General features: G+C 42.1%; 1 protein-coding gene across 1 annotated transcript in view; it reads left to right on the plus strand.

Moving 5' to 3' along the window:
* LOC114049435 overlaps positions 1-21,871 on the plus strand; it is a 167,094-nt gene that overhangs the window by 144,129 nt on the left and 1,094 nt on the right. The window contains exons 29-37 of the mRNA XM_027870695.1: positions 2,050-2,319; positions 2,653-2,937; positions 4,371-4,658; positions 5,349-5,627; positions 9,168-9,434; positions 10,032-10,139; positions 15,815-15,842; positions 17,041-17,105; positions 18,373-18,498. Coding sequence (XP_027726496.1) covers positions 2,050-2,319; positions 2,653-2,937; positions 4,371-4,658; positions 5,349-5,627; positions 9,168-9,434; positions 10,032-10,139; positions 15,815-15,842; positions 17,041-17,105; positions 18,373-18,498 — 1,716 coding nt within the window. The remainder of the gene's footprint in view (positions 1-2,049; positions 2,320-2,652; positions 2,938-4,370; positions 4,659-5,348; positions 5,628-9,167; positions 9,435-10,031; positions 10,140-15,814; positions 15,843-17,040; positions 17,106-18,372; positions 18,499-21,871) is intronic.

Here is a 21,871-nt window from a genome sequence, read left to right on the forward strand (position 1 = left end):
TTTGTGCCTCAGTTCCCTCATTTGTAAGTGAAGGGTTAGATGACTCCTAAGGTCACTTACTGCTCAAAACCTATGATGCTATGATATAATATTGGATGAGAAGAATCTATCATTGTGAAACAGATGGGAGAGAAGTGAGAAAAAATGTAATTCCTGACAAGCCAGTTCCAAAAAAGAGTTAATTCAGCCTTTTCCCTTCCTGAGGACCTTAGTCGATCCTATAGATGTTCTTTTTAAAATGCTCTTTCATTGTTTGAAATACATTGACAGACTTTTCCCAGTTGGCAAGTTGATGCCTGCAGGCTGGGAGGCAGCCTTTGAAAAGCAAGGACATCTTGGGTGGGAGTGGAGGGCTAGGTGAGGTGGGGGGAATAGTGTAGGGATTCCCTCTATGAGCCCAAAATACATTGAGAAAAAAGGACGATCATCCTTCTGTCTATCATATGCTAACTACCATATTGTGGTTGTGAGTTCTTTCCACTTTGTCCCTTTCTTCTTCTTCACATCAGCTACACTGATGGACCACTCACTTCAAAGGGGAAACAGTGTTTCTGAAATGCTCTAGATTTCTCTCCTATGTAACAGGGAAAATCCAGTGGTACTTCAACAAGAAGCTACTTGAAAAAACCTCTAGCTACATTAAGGTTGAAAAGTCTGGACAGTACCAATGTAGGATCCAGGATTCACCTCTCAGTAATCCTGTATCCTTGAGTATTTTAAGAGGTAAGGGAGCAAGTCTGGGCCCCCACAAAGAGATGAGAAAGTGCTTTCCTCTACATCTTTGCAGAAATTATAGTTCGTAGGTATTGAAATATTACATATAACATCAAACTTTTTCAACATGTTGATTAATTTTGCTGAATTTGGTTTTTCTTCCTCTTTTTAAATTCTTTAAATGTAGGTGATGTAGAAATAGAAAATACCAATAGAAATCTATTAAGTCTTTAAATTTTGGTTTCAGTTCATCTAAGGACTCAGTTCCCCCATCTCAGTCTTGCTCCAGGCTGGGGGCCAAATCTCCATGACTTCCAGGTTTAGGTTTTGCATGTTAATGTTTCCTGGACAGGGGACTGGTGATCAGCTAGAAGTCTTATAGGACAATAATGGAGTATCCCCATTTTCAGGACCTTCTTTCCCCATACCTGGTCAGGCAAGCATCTATCTTCTCTCCACTCCTTGCTTTGGCCTTCAGGGTGTTAATATTCACTTTCAGGTGGTTGTGGGGTAACATTTTGGTCCTCCACTATGAACAAACATACACAGAGAAAATCAGAACCTCTGTGCACCAAAAGACATTCCCTTAAGTAACATAGTGGTATGGGATAGGACTCATTTCTTGATTAAGAGTATAAAAATTGGGACAGCTAGGTGGCACAGTGAATAGAGCACCAGCCCTGAATTCATGAGGACCTGAGTTCAATCCGGACTCAGACACATGACACTCACTAGCTGTGTGACCCTGGGCAAGTCACTTAACCCCGATTGCCTCACCAAAAAAAAAAAGAGAGAGAGAGAGAGAGAGAGAGAGTATGAAAGTTACAATTATAGGCTGTACTGGACCCTCAGTTCCCTGGCAGTGATTAAGTGATACTTTTAGAATGGGATGGTTTTCCTCCATAACCACAAGCTCAAATGATCACAGATCTATCCTGCAAGCATCCTAATTTTTCTTGGAAATAAAATTATGACTCTATTGCCCTAAACCTTCTCGAAATATTTAACAACAAGGGGTCCCATCCATCTCTGGAGTTATGCACTTAGTTCCTACATTTACAGAACCAGGTAGTCCTCAGATTTTCAATCACTCCACAGATGATTCTACAGGTGTTTGTAAGAGGGCAGTCACTCCAACCTGGAGAGGGAAGAAGTCTGAGCTTTATGGGAAACATAAAAGACATTTTAAAAACTGACACCATTACAGATTAAACCTCAGGCCATTCTCAGAGATATGCCCAAGCCATTCTTTCCAGTAGATGAAAAATCAAAAGACCCAAAGGAGAGGTGTCAGGAGTAGGCTAAGTGACTGATGTCTCCTTCTCTCTCATACAGATGAGCTCATTTTACAAGCCTCATATCCTGTGTTTGAAGGAGACTCACTGGTTCTAAGATGCCTCGAAAAGGAGAGAAAAAAACTTACTGAAGTGACATTTTATAAGAATCAAATGGCTCTTACTAGTTTTAAAAAATACTCAGATTTCTCTATCCCAAAAGCAACTTTAAATGATAGTGGCCAGTATCACTGCAGTGCAAAGAAGTCATCAATTTGGTCATGGCTGGCAAGCAAAATGGAAACAAGAACAGTAACAATCCAAGTCCAAGGTAAAGACTTTCAGCCCCATAGGTTTGGGTTGGAGCAGAGTCTATGAGGGCATGAGAGGGAGGGATTGGCAAGGGGGTGAGATGGGTTGTCTTTGGATCTCATGGGCTGACCAAGGATTAGAATTCTGGGGCATCACGGGGTTGACTCGGTGGGGATCAGGTTAAGTGTTACTTGGATAGCAGAAACTAAGAAAGAAAAATATGACAAAAGAAGGATTGTGTTCTTTAGCCTAACATTGGGTTTGCCATTTGTTATGCTGAAAATTCAAGGCTTGCCTCCCCAGGATCTCTGAAGTTCACTTCCCTGGAAACTGTCTTATCTTTTCTCTCTAGAGTTGTTTTCAGTTCCCATACTGAGAAGTACAACTTTACAGCCCTCAGAGGGGACCCCCGTGACTCTAAGTTGTGAGACCCAGCTCCGTCCAGAGAAAGCAGATACCCAGCTACATTTCTCCTTCTTTAGAGACGGCAGAATCATCTTGTCAGGCCAGAAAAGAACCCCAAAACTCCAGTTCACCAAAGTCTGGCAGGAAGACTCCGGGTCTTATCTCTGTGAGGCAAAAACAGTAACATCTGGGATCTGGAAAAGGAGTCATCCAGTTAGGATCGAAGTGAGGAGTATGTGTCAAAGAGAGATCGAATAGGTCTAGGGTTAAGAAGAGGGAGGCTGGGTAAATGACCTCATGCATTTTGAGACCTCTTCTGTGCTATTCCCATTCATAATAATAATAATAATAATAATAATAATAATAACAGCTAACATTTTTATTGTACCTACTACATGCCAGGCACTGTGCTAAGCCCTTACAAATATTATCTCAGTTGTTTCACTCAACAACCATGAGAGGTAGGTGCTATTCTTATCTCTGTTTTACAGATGAGGAAACTGAAGCAAACAAGTCAAGTGACTTGCCCAAGGTCACACAGCTAATAATCGTCTAAGTACAGATTTGAACTCAGGTCTTCCTGACTCCAAATCCTGCACTCCACCACTCAGACCATTTAGCTGCTCCATTATCCCTGTGGTAATGGGTAGTGACAACTCTACCAGAGAGATGGGCTACCTATTGGTTGGGGCACAAGGAGTGAAGAGAAAATGAAGCGATTCTTTAAAAAAAAAAAAAGAGCTGCAGGCAGCATTTTCCTTCCCACCTCAAGATCTCCAAGGCTTATGATGTCCTATAGGCTTACCCTTCCCTGGCACATCATTACCTTGGCTAGGACAGGGTGTAGGGAGGTGAGTCTGAGGGAAGAGGAGGGTGAGAGCTTGGCTAGAGATTTAGGTGATGACTTCTACTCAGAAGTATAGTCAAATCCCCAAGGCACAAGGTCACTGACCCCTTAGAGTGGGACATCTAGAGAGTCTGGCATCTGGAAATGGGGAGGTCTATCATAGTCACAAGGAGATGGAACTTTGAGAACAGATGAACTTGGTTTGCATTTGCTACTGTTCTTCCCTATCCCTTTAAAACAGAATGAGCTGCCCATCAGGACTTCCAGAGAAATGCCCCCAAAGCTGCCCAAGAAACAATCTGCTTCTGTATTCCTGGGGGTGGGAGAGAGGTCAGAAAGAGCTGAGCTCCTAAAATGGGACACTGTTAGACTAGATAAAATTTAAAAGTTCATGGGTCAGAAATATAGATTCACCTGGGACCACAAAAAGTCAGTGTCTCAGGATTTAGAATTTTTAAGAGGCCCTAGAGGTGATCTAGTCTAACCCTCTCATTTTACAGATAGGGGAACTGAGGCCCAGACTGGAGAAGGGACTTGACCCAAGCACATACAAGTAGTAAACTGCAAAGCTAGGATTTCCACCCAGATACTCTGATTTCGAATTCAATGCTATTACACCTAAACCAGACTTTGTCCCTTCATTTTTTTAACTATTGACCTACATCACCTGCAATGATCTGTACTCACTAACTTGAATTCAAACAGCATTTATTTTACAATCACACAAGTAGCCACCATTAGCCTCGCCTTCCACAGCCTCCTCAGATCTGAAGTGTCCGAGGATCAGGCTCCTTATACTTTACTTCATTTTCACCCAGGAGTGCCTGTCTCTGGAATCCATCTGGAGACCCAGCCCCCTGGAGGGCAAGTGACAGAAGGGAAAACGCTGCTCCTCCTCTGTTCAGTAGCCAGAGGCACAGGTGACATCACATTCTCTTGGCACAAGGAGGGCCCTGAAGCAATCCTGAAGAAGAAAACTCAGAGGTCACTAGTGGCAGAGTTTAAAATATTGGCTATGAGAGAGAGTGAAGCTGGGAAATATTACTGTGCAGCTGACAATACCAACAGTCCACTACGGAGTAGACCAGTGAGCATCTCTGTGAAAAGTAAGTATTATATCCCTTTCTTCTGCTCCTTAGTAATAATACACACTTATCTCATGCTGTGAGGTTTGCAAAGTGCTTTCCTCACTAGAGCCCTGCGACATAATTATCTTTATCTTACAGATTGTTTGTAGAACTCATTTTACAGATGAGGAAATCGAGATTTAGAGGAGCAGGGTAAATTGTTGACGGTCATACAAGAGAATAAATGTTGGCAATGAGATTTGAACCCAGCTCTCCCCCGATGCTGAGGATAGGGCTCTTTCTGTTAATTACATACTATGCTATTCATTGTCAGCTAATGTTTTCTGAATTGGTTTCTTGGATTCCCTTCAGAGATGAATCAGTAGTATATGGACTGGTGTCCAAAGATTTCACAAAAATCAGAACTGTAATTAAAGGTGTCAGTAACAAATTGTAGTTTGTTGTGGAAGGATGGAGGATATGGCACAAGGAGGGATTATGGGAGCCCTTGGGGTAGAAGGGATAGTAAGAAAAAATAGTAGGATGCAGATTGAGAAGAGTTCTGGGCTGATGTCCAGGTGAGGCCTCTGAGAGAGCTAGGTGCAGGGCAAAGGAGACAGAAATCAGAACTGATGAGTGGGCTCCTTCCCTGCCCCAGATGCCTAGGGTCAGAGGGTCGTGAGTCACAGCTGCAGAAGTTCACCTGACTCTTGTCTTTTTCTCTCTCAGTTCCAGTCTCTCCTCCTCTCCTCACCTTCAGCGTCCCTGAGACACAGATGTTTGTGGGGAAGGTTGTGGAGCTGCAATGTGACTGTCAGAGAGGATCAGCCCCAATCCTATATCGATTTTATCACGAGGGTAAAGTCATGAAAAACAGCTCAGCCCCTTTTGGAGGTGCAGCATCCTTCAACCTATCCCTGACTGAACAACATGCTGGGAATTACTTCTGTGAAGCTGACAATGGTATAGCCATGCAGTCCAGTAAGGTGCTGACACTCTCAGTGAGAGGTACGTTGGCCCTTCCTGGTGGGAAGCCACATCCGGGTTAGATGGCACATCCCCAATATTGAACATCCCAACTATGGGGATCCAGGCCGTCCCCTGGTGGGGTGCTATGGTATCATGACAGGCTCCCTGGCTTCTCTGCCCCTCCCTGAGGAACTCAGACCCTGCTCCTATTTCCTACAGGTCGCCTCATAGTAAGAGGGGTGTTTGAAATGGGGAAAGTTAATCCTTTGATGGCATTATGACTTCATGAACTAGCTCCTACTTGAAGCTCATTGTAGGTCACTCTGGGCAGTCAATTTGACCCACAGGAAAGCATATTAATCTTTGGAAGCCACTTTATTACTGTTGTAAGCGCAAGGGTCAACTAGTAAGTCAGTGTAACCACAACTCAACAAAACCAACGTTTTATTGTTGTTATTGTTGTGGTTCAGTTGTTTTCAGTCGTGTCTGACTCTTTGTGACCCCATCTGGGGTTTTCTTGGCAGAAGTACTGGAGTGGTTTGACATTTCCTTCTGCAGTTAATTTTACAGGTGAGGAAACTGAGGCAAACATGTTCTGGAATGCCACAAGAATTGCTTTATAACACAAGTGTGGTATAAACATTCCTCATAATACAAATAGGGGCAGATAGACAAACTTTCTAAACACCATCTTTATTTGAATAGACCAGTGTATAGGGTCTAATCTGTAACAGCAAAACAAAACAAAGCAAAATAAAACAAAAATGACCTCGTAACACTCAGGAAGTTATTTTATTTATTTATTAACAATTTATTAATTGGTTTTAACAATGATAGTTTTTGCATTTCCTTTGCTTATAAAGATCTATGGATTATTAGACCTAAAAAGGATTTTTAGAGATAATGTAACTCACTACCTTCTTTTCACAGGAAAAAAATTGAGTCTTGGAGGAATCAAGTGACTTGTCTAAGGTCTCACAGCTGATTAGTGACAGAATGGGGACTAGAACACAGGATTTGCAACTCTTAGTATCTACACAATAGGTACAAGGATAAAATAGACTCTAGTTTAGACAATGAGTCTTACAGAGGGATCCCTTCATTTTGGATGCCTCTGACCAGCCATACATACTCATCCCATTCCCAGCCCTGGTTCTTCTCTCCCTGGCTTCCCAAGAAATTTCTGCTTTCTTCTTTCTTGCCACTCTTTCTACCTGAGGCCCAGGCTGAAGCTCTCCTGATCTCCACACCCAAACAGTAGTCTCTCTCTTCCGGGCCTCTATTCCTGCTTGTAGCAAACCCCTAACTATCTATAGAACAAATCACTTCTGTTTCCCCTGTTTTCTATGAAACAAATTGACTCAGTGATTTTATTCTTTCCTCTAACCACTCAATGATGCTTGGAATAACTGGGTTTCTTTCCCATTGATGTACTTTATCCCCATCATTCCCCTCATCTACATCTCCTAGAGTGTGCTTGCACAACATACAGCCCGCCGAAGGATTTTGGGTGGCTGTCACATGATCCGTGACAACCAACCATCATCAATCTGTCTAAAGAGAGAAATCCTTTGGTGGTCCACGGGCCATATGTTGTGCAGGCCTGTCCTAGAGCATCTGGTTACACGGCGAGGACCAGCACAGCATCACTGAGAGAATGCTGGACTGAGGGAGGGAACGTGGGCTCAGGTCCTGGCTCTGTCATTTCATCAAGGTGCCATTCTCTATATCTGTCACCTCAGTTTTAAAAAGGGGTGGGAAGGTGGCCTCTAACAGTAGATGACATTTCTATAGTGCTTTACATTCACCATCTCAGTTAAACCTAACAACAAAACTGCAAGGCAAATATTATACCATAGCAGCTACCATACCACCACCACCACCACCACCACTACTACTACTACTACTACTACTACTACTACTACTACTACTATCACTTACCACCACCGCTACTACTGTTATACCACCATCACTATTACTATTACTACTATTACCACTACCACTACTACTACTACCACCACCACCACTACTACTACGACGACTACCACTTACCACCACCACTACTGCTGCTATACCACCATCACTATTACTATTACTACTATTACCACTACCACCACTACCACTACCACTACCACTACTACTACCACCACCACCACCACCACTACCACCTCTACTACTACTACTACACCACCACCACCACCATCACCAATAATACTGCTGCTACTGCTGTTGCTGCTACTACTGCTACTATTACTACTTCAGAGGTGAAAAACTAACCAGCAGTAGTTTTATGTAGCCCACAAAACTCCCTAGTGCAGCCAAGTCAAATTAAAATGTAATCGGGAAATGTTTAACAAAATAAATAAAAACATAATACAACACAGATAGTGTTAATTAGTGATTTTCCACTGTTTTTGGTTTGACACCTCTGCAGTATACCATGCTATCTGGAGAAGAGGATCATTAAGCCCCGGCTACAATATTAATTTAGGGCAGCTAGATGGCGCCATAGTGCACAGAGGGCATAGAGTCTGGAGTCAAGAAGACTCCTCTTAACCGAGTTTAAATCTGACTTCAGACACATTAGCCGTCTGACCCTGGGCAAGTCACTTAACCCTGTTTGCCTCAGTTTCCTCATCTGTCAAATGAGCTGGAGAAGAAAATGGCAAACTACTCCAGTATCTTTGCCAAGAAAACCCCAAATGGGCTCCATGAAGAGTCAGACATAACTGAAATAACTAAACAATATAATAACAATAATGGAATAATTGGAAGAGGAAGAGAAGAGATAATGGAGAAAAGCTGCTCGGGGAAGAGAGGAGCCCAGAGGAATATGGGATGACATTCATACCGAAGAACAATAAGATGTCAGAAGTGGAAGGGACCTCAGAGACCATCTCATCTACCCGTATATGAGCAGGCAATGTTCTCCACGTAGAGTCATCTAGCCTCTGATTTGAAGACCTCCAGAGACAGAGATCTCACAGTTTTGAAAAAACATAAAGCATCAGACTGATATGATAGTCTCATCATTGTGATACCTGGGATTTTTTTTCTCAGATCTTTGAGGATAGGTTCTGAAATCTAGGTCTGCATCCTAGGCAACAGGAGAACTAGGAATGGCCTTGGAGGGCATCTCCTTGCTTTTGTGGGACAGGTAGTAGTGCAGTGGATAGAGTGCTGGGCCTGGAGTCAGGAAGACTTGAGTTAAAATCCAGCCTCAGACACCCTGTTTGCCTCAGTTGCCTCATCTGTAAAATGAACTGGAGAAAGAAATGGCAAACCACTCCAGTACCTGCAAAGAAAACACCAAATGGAGTCATGAAGAATCTGAAATGTCTGAACAACAACCTTAGTTTTATTGATTATGTTTGTTCTTCCCTTTTTCTTTTAAAAAATATTCTTTGTTATATAAGACGACTCTCTGGGAGGGGGAGGGATATGGAAGAGATTTGGGTAATTTAGAAAAAAAAAGATTTTGTTTTGTTTTAATTTAAGGGCACATCCCTAATAGAAGTTCTTGAAACAAAGGGCTCATGTTTCTGAAGCTGAGATGCTGATTTCCATTATCTCCCTCAGTTCCAGTGTCCCGTCCTCTCCTTACCATCAGGAAGGCCACCGGAAGGGACATGGTAGAACTTCGATGTGAAGCTAAGACAGGCACAACACCGATCCTCTATCGGTTTTTTCACCAGGATATAATCCTAGGGAGTGGTTGGGCCTGCTTGGGAGAAGCTGCCTTTCTCAACCTCTCTCTGACAGCTGAGGATTATGGGATCTACTCTTGTGACGCTGACAATGGCATTGGTCCCCAGCTCAGTGAAGGGGTGAAACTCCCTGTCACAGGTATATAAGGAGGATTGGACCTGAAATCTCAAGGATGAACATTTGACCTCCTCCCAAGAGGGTGGGGTATTTCTCACAATGCCAGATCATGGTTCACTGTTTCTGAGGATAGGCCATCTGGGGATGTGCAAGGTTGAGTCCTTGGGGATCAGTGTTGTACTGGGTGATGTCACTAGGTAGATGCTGGGGAAGAAATGGCTCAGTAACTGGCTGCATCTGAGTCCCAAGGTCCCTTACCCCCACAAGATGATCACTTCACTAAACACTGGACAAATATGCAATATTACTGGGTCACTATAATGATAAAATTAATAATAATCTTGGTCACATTTCATCCCTGGCTTCACAATAAATCATCACTTCTCAAACCCAATCTCAGGACTCAGTTGCTCAAAAGAGAAGGGATATTTCCTATATTACTGAATATGAGCTGAATCAGGTATCCACCTGCCTAGCTCTAAGCCCAATTCATAAAGTTCCTGACCTTAGGTCTCTCTTCTCATGTTCTGAGCCATCAGGACTACTGGTTCAAGAATTCTCAGGCCTGCTCTCCCCACCCCTGCCTCACACCAGACTCTCTTCTCTCCATCCCTGCAGGGAAACAAAGGGGCCTGCTTGCTGGAGGAGTCAGCTTGGGCCTACTTGGATTCCTGGGTCTCATTGGTGTTGCTCTTCTGTTGTACTTCAGGACCCAGAGGAGATCAGGTTTGTAGGCCCTGATCATTAACCTGTACAGAATCCCTGTTTCCATCCTGCCTCATGCCCAGAGTGACTGTCACCTTGAGGCTTCAGACCCTCACTGAGCGACCAGTGCAGCACCAAGTGAAGAACAGAACAGATCAGAGATATACTGGTAAATGTTTAGCAACCAGATCTCTGAAAATTTTTTTAAAAAGCATGCAGGACACACTTTTAAATTTAATCCTTATTTTTAACATTTTATCCATCATTTTCTTGCCCAGACAATTAACAAAATAATAAATCAAGCCCTGATTTATAATTGATTTATAATGTTGGCAGATTTCTGAAGTATAAATATTTACACAAAAAATTTAATCCTAGCCCTCATTAAGAGCTGTCTCCAGCAAATCAGCAGAAATAACATTTATCCAGCTTTTTTGTAGGCAATCAGGGTTAAGTGACTTACCCAGAGTTACGTAGCAAGTGTCTGAAGTCAAATTTGAACTCAGGTACTTCTGACTTTAGAGCCCATGCTCTATCCACTGTGCTACATGGTGCTCCCTACTTTCTTATGAAGACAGCTGAACCTTATCACCCAGGCCATTAACTCACTGGAAATCCAGGCTTTTTTTTTTTTTTAAATACACAGGCCACTCTCCAGGTTCATGAGGATCACAGGAGCTCAAACAAGCTTCTAAATGCCCTTGTGGGCATTTCTTCCCCTCCACCCTGTCACAAATCAATCAAAAAAACTGATTGGTCTCAGAGAGCAGAATGAAGACCAGTGCACAGAAAATGCAGAGGCAGATTCCCACTTTTTATAAAGAAAATTTCCTAAACAATCAGAATTGACCAAAAGTGGAATAGGAATTGTGACTTCCCCATCAACAGTCAAAGTCAATAGACATTTATGAAGAACTTACTATGTGCCAGGTACTGTGCTAAGTGCTGGAGGTACAGATAAGAAAAGCCAAGACAGTTCCCACCCCTTCAAATCACTTGAAATCTTTGAGGAAAGGTTAGATGAGTATTTGTTGTGTATTTTGGAGAGAGAATTCCTGCTCAGGTATGAATTGGGCTAGATGGAGTAATGGATAGAGCTCTGGACTCAGAGTGGGGAAGACCTGAGTTCTGATCCAACCTTGGACACTTACTAGGTGTGTGATCCTAGGCAAGTCACTTCACTTCTGCCTGCCTCAGTTTCCTCATCTATAAATGGGGATAATAACAGTACCAACCTCCCAGGATTGTTGTAAGGATAAAATGAGGTATTTATAAAGAGTTTTACAAACTTTAAAAAGCTACACAAATGTTAGCTATTACTATAGTCTCTGGGTCTCTTCAAATTCTGATGCTGTATGAACCTGTGAAATATTTAGAGTATTTATCTTAGATCAGGCAAGGTTCTGTGAACACTTACCAGCTTACTTACTGTGGCCTTGTGTCTGCAGTCCATCACTGCCTGTCTCCATTGGCTGACTTCCAGCCCTTCTCAGAGACCAGTTGTCAATGAACTTCAGCATCTCCCTATCACCTTAAGCATCAAATGTCCTGTGTCTGGCATTTAACCCTCTTCCCAACTCGGTGCCTTCCTACCTTCCAGGCCTTCTTATACCTTACTCCCCTCCTCACACTCTGTGATCCCACTGTACTCAGCTAATTGCTGTTCCTCACACTTGGCACTCCTTCCATCTCCTGTCTTCGAGCTTCTGTATTGGCTGTTTTTCCCCAGGTCTGGAATGCTGGCCCTCCTCACCTTCTTGTCTTAGAATCCCTGGTTTCTTTCAAAACTCAGCTTAAGTCCCACCTACCCTGATTCCCTTGGCTACTAGTGCCTTTCCCTGTGATACTACCTTCCATCTGCTCTGTAAATATCTCATATGTACCTAGTTGTCTCTCCTATTAGACTCTCAAGGACAGTCTTTTTTTGTTTTTCTTTTTGCATTTCTTTTTATCCTCAGGGCTTAACCCAATGTGCCTAGCAATCAATCAATCAATCAATAAATAAGCAAACTTTTATTGAACACCTACTTGGCCTTGGCCCATGGTAGGTCCTTAATAAATGCTTGTGGACTGACCTGACTTCTCTGTTAGTGGTCATCTAGCTTACTCCTCAGCTTAAGAATATGCCATAAGATGGTTCTGACCTGTATGCTGACATCCTCCTCCGCCAAACACCATCCCTAGCTTAGGTAGAGAATCCTCTTTTGACCCATTTTCTCCCAAAACCCTTCAATTCAGAATCCAGCATACAGAGCTGACCTTGGGTTGGCCCTGGATCTCTGAGCATAATTTCTCAAGGTCACTTGCTTCGATTCCCCACAGATCTCCACTCTGAGGCAGGGACTCCCTTGCTCTTGACCTTACGATTTAATCAGGGAAGAAATTGGTCCTTGGTGGAAGTAGCACCTAAGGGCAGCTAGGTAGTACAGTCTATAGAGTGCTTGGCCTGAAGTCAGGAAGACTCACCAAATCTGGCCTCAGATACTTACTATGTGACCCCAGGGCAAGTCACTTAACCTTATTTGCTTCAGTTTCCTCATCCATAAAATGGGCTGGAGAAGGAAATAGCAACCACTCCAGTATCTTTGCCAAGAAAACCCCAAATGGTGTCACAAAAAGTCTGAAAATGACTAAATAAAAAGCACCAGGTCAAGTCACAGTCCCTGGACCTAGTCTCAAAGGCCCAAGATTTTATCCCTGTCCCCAACAAGAGGATAACAAGCATCTACCCCCTTCTTTTCTGGTGCATGACAATCCGTGGAGAATACATTTGTGTTCTCTGGTCCCTCTAAAAGAAGGAGTGGAACAAGGAAGAGGGGACAAGTGTAGGGAGCCCTAGGTATGAGCGATGCAAACTTTCCAAGCCAAATACCAGCTTTATACCATTACATAGTTTGAAAATCACCATGTGATCCATGGCTCAGAACTGAGAACTGACGCTCTGGTTATGCTTGGACTAGGTTCAATCTGTGGAGTTCTCTGTAAATATTCCCTTTGGCTCCTTCTCCCAGTCAGAGTTTCATCTGAAATTATCTGGCTTATATTTAGGGTTTCACAACAAAAGTTCTTAATTGTAGTATCGGCTAACACATATTTCTGTACGAAGTCCACAACAATAGCATAATCATAGCTAATAATAAAAAATAATGGCTAAAATTTTAATATAGTACTTTAAGATTTACAAAATTTTATACAGACAGATTAGATAGGTAGATAGATGTTGTTCAGTCATTTCAGTTGTGTCCAACTCTCCATGACCCCATTTTGAAGTTTTCTTGGAAAAGATACTGGAGTAGTTTGCCATTTCCTTCTCCAGCTCATCTTACAGATGATGAAACTGAGGCAAACAGGGTTAAGTGACTTGCCCAGGGTCACACAGCTAATAAGTGTTTGAGACCAGATTTCAACTTAAGAAGATAAAAGTCTTCCTGATTCTAAGCCCAGTGCTCTATCCATTGAGCCACCTACCTGCCCCGAGACTTTATATATATATATATATACACATATATATACACATATATATACATATATATACATATACATTTATATATATACATATACATTTATATACTTTACATATAATATTTCTATACTTTACATATAGTATATTTTATATACATATATGTGTGTACATATGTATGTATACCCACATACACATATATAAAATCATTATATATACATACATAGACACACACACACACAAATATATATATTTGATCCTCACAATACCCTTATGGGGAAGTGCTATTGTTATCCCCATTTTTACAGGTGAGGAAACTGAGGCTAAAAGAAGTTAAGTAATTTACTCAGGGTCCCACAGCTGGCAAGTATCTGAGGCCAAATTTGAACTCAGGGCTATTCCTGACTCTAAGTCCAGTACCCTGTCCACTGTGCCAACTAGCTGCCTCATGGATAGTATGTGCTTTGTTGAATTCACTGAAAATAACATCAATAGCATTGTTTCCTTCTACAAATCAGGTGATTGCATCAACAAAGAAAATAAGCTTACTCAAGAATGATATCTTCTGGATGAAACTGTACTGCCTCATGCAGCATGTGATCCCTGCTTCTTTTCCTTAAATTTCCACTAACTACATACCTTTAGCAACATATTCTAGAATTTTGCCAAGAATAGGGGTTAGAGTCCATGGTCTTGATTTTCAAACATCATTCCCTTCCCTTTTCTTAAAAAATAGATGCCCCCCCAAAAAAAAAAACCACTGCTGGAGTCCCCTTCCCATTCTCCAACTCTTTCAAAAATCACTGATCGTGGTCCAGAGTTCACATCTGCTAATTCTTTCACTAACCAAAGACCGTAGTTCATCTGGTCTACAGTCCAGACATATGAACTGGCTATGAATCAATCATTTTAATTGTGCCATTAAAGGGGCAGGGATGATATCCAGGGCCAGACAAGTTCTTACCTTATCAAAGAGTTAATTTTGTCAGGGAATTTAATATCTCATTAAGGAGAATAGCATAGATTCAAGAGAGATACACCAGGCATTTCTTGGGTACATCCTTCAGAGCAGAGATAACTAGGAAGGTATAATGAAAAGGACCTCAGCTCTGAGGTTAAAGGACCAGTGCTCACACATTGCTTCTGTAACTATTTGTATGACCTTGCAGAAGTCATATGATGATGATAATAATAGCTAACATTTATAAAGTGCTTACTATGTGCCAGGCACCGTGCTAAGTGCTTTACAATTATTATCTCATATGATCCTCACAACCACTCTGAGAGATCAGTGTTATCATTATTCCCATTTTACAGATAAGAAAACTGAGGCAAACAAGTTAAGTGACTTGCCCAGGGTCAAACAGCTAGGAAGTGTCTGTATCTGGATTTAAATCCAGGCCTTTATGACTTCAGACCCAGGACTCTATCTACTTTGCTATCATCATCATCATCATCATCATCAATAGTATATATAGTAAAATAAATAAATAGTATTTATATATCAGTTTAAGGATTTCAAAGAGTTTTATATATATTATCTCATTTGATAATAGGTGCCATTTGCCATTATTATCTATCTACCAAGAAGTTAAGTGATTTGCATGGGGCCACATAGCCCCTTGGGTACCTGTAGCAGGATTCTGGCTCAGGTCTTCTTGATTCCAAAGCCAGTGCTTTTCTCATCTGTAAGTCGAGGGAACTGGTCTAGTTGGCCTCCAGGGTCCCTTCCAGATCTAAATCTATAGATTCACAATGCTATGAACTTCACAATCTCCTGCAGTGCTGAGACCACCTTTGTATTTCCTGGCAGGGCTTAGCACAGGGTTTTGTGGATGGTGAGTGCTTAAAACTTTGTTTGAATCTGAATTTGTGCTTGTCAGAACTATCAACATGTCAGGGTATGATGGTGAAGTCCCCAAACACATCTAAGGGCCTCATTTAAATTCCAAGCTGCTAGCAGGTGAGAATCATGCCTTTCCCTTACTCCATGTCATCTTGGTTTAACCTAGCACAAGAAAGGATACAGGGCTCCATTTCCATGCTTTATGTGAGACTCTTACATTGCTGCACTCCCTACACTGACATCACCCAATAGAATGCAAGCCCCTTGAGGGCAAGGTGTCTGAATTCTTATTTTTGTCTTCACATACCCAGCTTAGAGAATAATGTCTGAGTTACAGTAGACACTTAGTGCTTTCTGATTGATTAACATTAATCTTCCTTTTCTTTGCAGGACAAAGTTTTGCTCTTGTATACTCCAGGCAAGTCCTTAGTCCTTTCAGTGTCTGACTTCTTGGCATTTGCTGGAAGTCCACAGTCCAGGAACATGGAAAATGCCATCTATGCCTAAGGCTACACCTATCCATTTCCTGATTTCACATGCTTTGGGATTTGTTGTTGTTCAGTTGTTACTATCATGTCTGACTCTTTGTAACCCTGTTTGGGGTTTTCTTGGGAAAGATGATGGAGTGGTTTTGCCACTTCCTTCTCCAGCTCATTTGACAAATGAAGAAACTGAGGTAAACAGAATTAAGCGACTTGCCCAGGGACACACAGCTAGGAAGTGTCCAAGACCAGATTTGAACTCAGGAAGAGGAGTCTTCCTGACTCCAGACCCAGTGTTCCACTCACTTCACCACCTACCTGCCCTCTATATTTTGGGATACTTAAAGAAAAGTCACTCACCAGCTAGGATATACAGTAACCCTCATGCTTATCCCCAAAACAGATTTGTTATTGATTTCCTTACTCAACTAAAATGTTCAGTGTTTGTCCACTTGATCTAATATTTGCATAGCAGCATCTCATCCACTGGGGCAGATACTGCATTCATTTATCAGGGTCTTAATATTGCAACCCTAAGCATTAATTTATGCCTTTCACAGAGGAGGAGGGGGAGGAGGAAGAGGTGGGAGAAAGAGGATGAGGGAGAGGAAGAGGGGGAGGAAGGGGAGCAGGAAGGAAGGGGGGAACAGGAAGGGGAGGAGGAGGGGGGAGAAGGAGGAGGGAAAGGGGAGGAGGGGGGGAAGGGAAGAGGGAAGGGGGAAAGGAGAAGGAGGAGCAGGACGACAGCAACAACATTGCCTAGTGAAGTGGTCAACTAGAGTGGCCGCCATGGCAATAGGACAAAGCAGTATTTTGTGACTAAATGACCATCACCCTCTGGTTCTGTCCTCAGGCTGCCTGCTTTGCTTGCCTAGCTTTGGCCACCATTGGTCCATCCCGCTACTCAACTGCTCCTCCTAAAAAGCCCCTTACTAACCACCACCAGCACAGATTCATGGGAGGTAAAACCCCATGAATCACACCAAGTTCTCTATGCCTCTCTGGTTGCTAATTTCCTGAAGCTCTGCGTCACCACACTCACCATCACCATTACCATCTCCTTGATGATCTCATTAATGTATAATTAGTGTTGTTATTATGCCAGGAAATATGATGTCTGTGTGTATCTCGCAGGAATCCTGCCATCCCAGGATCCCAAGAACGTGCTGAAGTGGAGCTAGAGCCAACATATGTCAATGGTAAGGACCATTCCCTTGGACAAGGGCTCCAGACCTGCACCCAGACAATTAGGAGGCAGATAGGAGAAGGGAACACAAACTATCTTGTTTGTTTAGCCTACTAGCTACCCTAGGTTTTGCCTCAGAGAACAGGACTTCTTGAGCACAGTTTTGTGAAGCAATCAGGTTTAATGGAAAGAGTGACACACTGGGAATCAGGAGAGACTTGAGTTTGAATTCCACCTCTGACACTTACTAGTATGTGACAATAGACAAATTAGTTAACCTCTCTGAGTCTCAGTTTTCTCCTATGTGAAATGGGTTTATTAATATCTATAATACCTCACAGGATTATAAAGATCAAAAGAAATAATGTATATAAAGTAATTTTAACTTTAAAGCACCATATTAATGTCAGCTATAATTATTACCTTTTTTTTTTTTGGCTAGGCAATGGAGTTAAGTGCCTTGCCCAGGGTCACATGGCTAGTAAGCATCAAATGTCTGAGGCTGGATTTGAACCCAGGTCCTTGTGACTCCAGGGCCAGTGCTCTATCCACTGCACCACCTAGCTGCCCCTATCATTATTACTTTATCGTGATTTCAATGATAAATCATATTTATCTAGTACTTTATGTTCCTTATCTGAAAAATTGGTTGATCACATCTGCATCACCTACTTCCCAGGGTTGCTGTAGGAAAGTTAATCAGCACCTTGGCCACTAGGTGGCAGATACTACATTCATCTAACCCTTTGTATCATAGTTCCCTTTGGCATTTCTTTACAGCACCATATAAAAGTGAAATGTTCTTATATGAGCTCACAATCCTAATATAAAGTGAACAGTATGACTTTTTAGAGAAAGTAGAGCAGGAATGGTCCTCATGGTTCATATAGTGCAATCCTATTGCATATCAATAAGAATATATAATATTAATTATTATTATCCTATTGCATATTATTATCCTATTGCATAAGAATAAGGATACTAAAGGTAAAACTTTAAAAGTCTTTGTGTCCATAGCACACATCTAATAAGTGTCAATGCCAGGATTTGAACCCAGGTCTTCTGACAGCAAGTCTAGTACTCTTTGTGCTGCCTCTCAATAAATATGGAATTTTCCTGAAATGCCCGACATCATGTTGGGGATGGAAGATATTTCAGGGTGGGCATGTGGAAGGATTTCATCTTCTGCTATAACGTAATAAATATAAATATTTAACTTCTGGCACATTCATCTGACCCTGCCTATAAAATCCTATTCTCACCTCTGGGCCCATCTACAGACCCAGGTCAGCAGTCCAGAACACACAACACAGCATTTGCAGACCTGGGACTTACAGTGAATCCTGTCATCAGGGATGTGGTGTATGCTGAGGTCTGGAGGTCGCAGCAAAAAGAAGAAGATGCAGGTGAGAAAATGGGATCTGGTTCTTCTGTTGAGTTGTGGCCCGTCCTATTTCATCTGGCATCCAAATCATGTTAGCCCCCTCCAGCATGGCCCCAGAGTTTCTTGGCCATCCTGCTATTGTCCGCTCTCTGCAGACAACCTGCTCAGCAGAATTGCCCAAGTATTCTCCTTGAGAGAACATTCTTTTTTTGTCTTTGCATCCTCAGCTCTTAGTAAAGTTCTTCACACATAGTAGATAATAAATGCTTGTTGACTCACTGATGTCCCTATTTATGGACTAGTGGATTGTCCGCATGATAAATTCTCATTGCTGTTGACCAGCAATATACTCTGCAGTACACCAAGCAACAACACCAGAAATACCTCAGCCCAGAATCGAGACTATTATCTATGGTAAAATTACATGTATACCAAAGAATTCTTTTAAAACAAATTTGTTTGTGTCTTGTTATCAGTAAATGTTTGCTTTGTATACCTATTTTATATACCTATATACCTGGGGTTGTATAAAAATTTCTTGGGCCAAAAGGGGTCACAAGAGGAAAAAGTGTAAGAAGCACTGCCCTAGTTCTAATGAAAGGGTATGACTGGGCAGCTATGCTAAACTCCTACCTCTGTAATTCGTATGTGGTATGAATTACCCAGCTTTCCCATTTAACCCTGAAACTCACTCTCCCCACACCTCCCTCCCACTTCTGAGATCCATCACACCTACCCTGTGGGGCTTTGTCTGAAGCATAGATGCCCCTCAGAGCGCAGATATCCTTCAGGTCTATGGTGATATTTCTCTGTCCAGAACAATGAGGAAAATGTCTTACAGATGAATGGCAGAGCTTTTGCCCCGAGAGGGTTCTCTATTTAATCTATGGATGCTACCAACTAGATGCAACCATTCTGCTAGTTTTCTGGGCCATGTGTTGGCAAATCCTCCCCTTAATTCAAATAAAACAAGGTGGGTTAAAAAAATACCTCCACTGAGGGAGAATTGGAGGCTGAAAGTGATGAGAAGAAAATCCAGTTGTTTTTTTTTTTTCCAAATTCTGTTTCCATTCCAAGTTTTTTACCAATCTAGGATCAAATAGTGGTTGACTTCTCACCAAGACTCAAATTGGGGCAGGACTTTCAGAGCCTCTGAGGTATAGTACCCTTCATAGGGGATAAGGGATTTACAGTTGGATGGGACTTTAAAGGTCACCTAGAGAAACCACCCCCCCCTCATTTTTTGGATGAAGAAAATGAGGTCAAGTTAAGTGCTTCACCTAAGGTCATATAGGTAATAAATAGCAGAGACGGGCTTTGAACCTAGGCCTTTTGCCTCGAAATCAAGACATCTCTTTACCATACTATGAAAAGGAACCCAAAAAACTGTTTAGTTGGGCATCATGAAGTCAAAGAAAATTTGGTCCCTTTTTTACTCCTCATGAGCACCTTAATTTATGGTCTAGGAAACAATCATATCAATCACAGAACCAGAGAATGCTGGAGTCAGAAGGGACCTTAGAGGACATCTACTCCAACCACTTTGTTTTAGAGACAAGGAAACTAAGGCCAGGCAAGGTCAAGTGACCTGTTCAAGGCCATACAATTAGTTCATATCAGAACTAGGAGAGAAATTAATTCTCAGCTAAACATCTGGATGTTTCAGTGCTTAGGGAGCAAATGGTACTACTATACCCTGGACTTTTTAGTTACTGTTTCACTGTCTTCCTTTTCTTACTGGGTTGGAGAAACAATAAGTTATGTCAATGACCCAAGGAAACCTTCCCTAAGGGACACTTACTAGCTGTGTGACCCTCAACAAGTCACTTAGCTTCTGTCTGCCTCAGTTACCACATCTGTTGCTGTGACGATCAAACAATATATTTTTAAAGCACTTAGCACAGCGCCAGGCACATAAATGTTTGTTCACTTCCTGTTTTCTCCAGGAGGGTTCTTAATAAAGGATCCATGAGCTCCCAAGAGGTCCATGGCAAGATTACAGGTGGCCTGTGAAATTTTTAACATATACTTTGATATGTTCATTTCAATGTGATGGGTTTCCTTTGTAATCCTACATATTTTATTTTACCCATTTAAAAACATTATTCTGAGAAGGGGTCCATAGGCTTCACCGGATTGTGACAAAGGGGCAAACTAAAGGTTAAGAACCCCAGCTTTTAGAGGCTTGGTCCAGGAACTGGATATTGTCCAAGAACTCTTCCACTACATCCAACGTTCTTGACTTATCTGAACTTCATTGCTCCGTTCCCCCCTTCCCCTTCTTGCTGTGCTATTGCTTGGACATATTCCTGTAACTCCCAGACTAGATCAGGAATTCCTAGCCCATCAACCATTGCCATTTCTGGGACCATGTGACTCACTTCTCACAAGACCATGTGACTCCTTGGAGGTGCTTTGAAGAAGGTTTACTCCAATGAACCAAGTCTGGGCCTCAGGACACAGCCCTTCTCCTATCTGTGTTTCTCATCTCTGGTTCTCTCCAACTCTCTAGCTCCCCTTTTAAAAAACATAATCCAAGGTGTAGCCCATGTTCTCTGAAAATGGTTGGGAATCAGTTAACCACTTGTAATATAGCATCAACGGGCCAGTTAATACCAAGGCAAGGGAAGTTCACTGCCTATTAAGAGGCAACTAGGTAGATAGAGTGTTGAACCTGGAGTCAAGAAAACCTGAGTTTAAATCCTGCCTCAAACACTTATTAGCTGTGTGACTCTGGGCAAGTCACTTAACTGCTCTCTGCCTCAGAATATGGGGATAATAATAGCAACCACCCCCCAGGGCGGTTGTGAAGATCAAAAGCAGTAACATGTACAATACTTTATTGTTGTCATTCAGTCATGTCCAACTCTTCATGGCCCCATTTGGGATTTTCTTGGCAGATACTGGAGTGGTTTGCCATTTCCTTCTCCAGGTCATTTTACAGATGAGGAAACTGAGGAAAGCAGGGTTAATGACTTGCCTAGGGTCATATAGCTAGTAAGTGTCTGAGACTGGATTTTAAGTCAGGAAAACTCATCTTCCTGACTCCAGGCTCAGTGCTCTATCCACTGTGCCACTTAGCTGCTCAGTACAACACTTAGTAAACTCTAAAGTACTATGTAAATGCTAACAATTAGTAAGGAGGTATCATAGCTACGAGAACAAATGCCTAAGTTAACAAGGAGTTAACCTTGACCCAGCTACTCTTGAACACATCCTCTCTAACAATAAGAAGCATTTATTGAGAACCAAATGTGTGCAAAGAAGTGTGTTAGGGTGTTGCAGAGACATTGTGACACTTTAATATCCTTAAAAATATAGGCTCCTTGAGAGCAGGAACTTTTTAATTTCTTCTTCTTCTTCTTCTTCTTCTTCTTCTTCTTCTTCTTCTTCTT

The sequence above is a fragment of the Vombatus ursinus genome, unplaced genomic scaffold (assembly GCF_900497805.2).
Source record: "Vombatus ursinus unplaced genomic scaffold, bare-nosed wombat genome assembly UNPS02014798.1, whole genome shotgun sequence".
Taxonomy (NCBI): Eukaryota; Metazoa; Chordata; class Mammalia; order Diprotodontia; family Vombatidae; genus Vombatus; species Vombatus ursinus.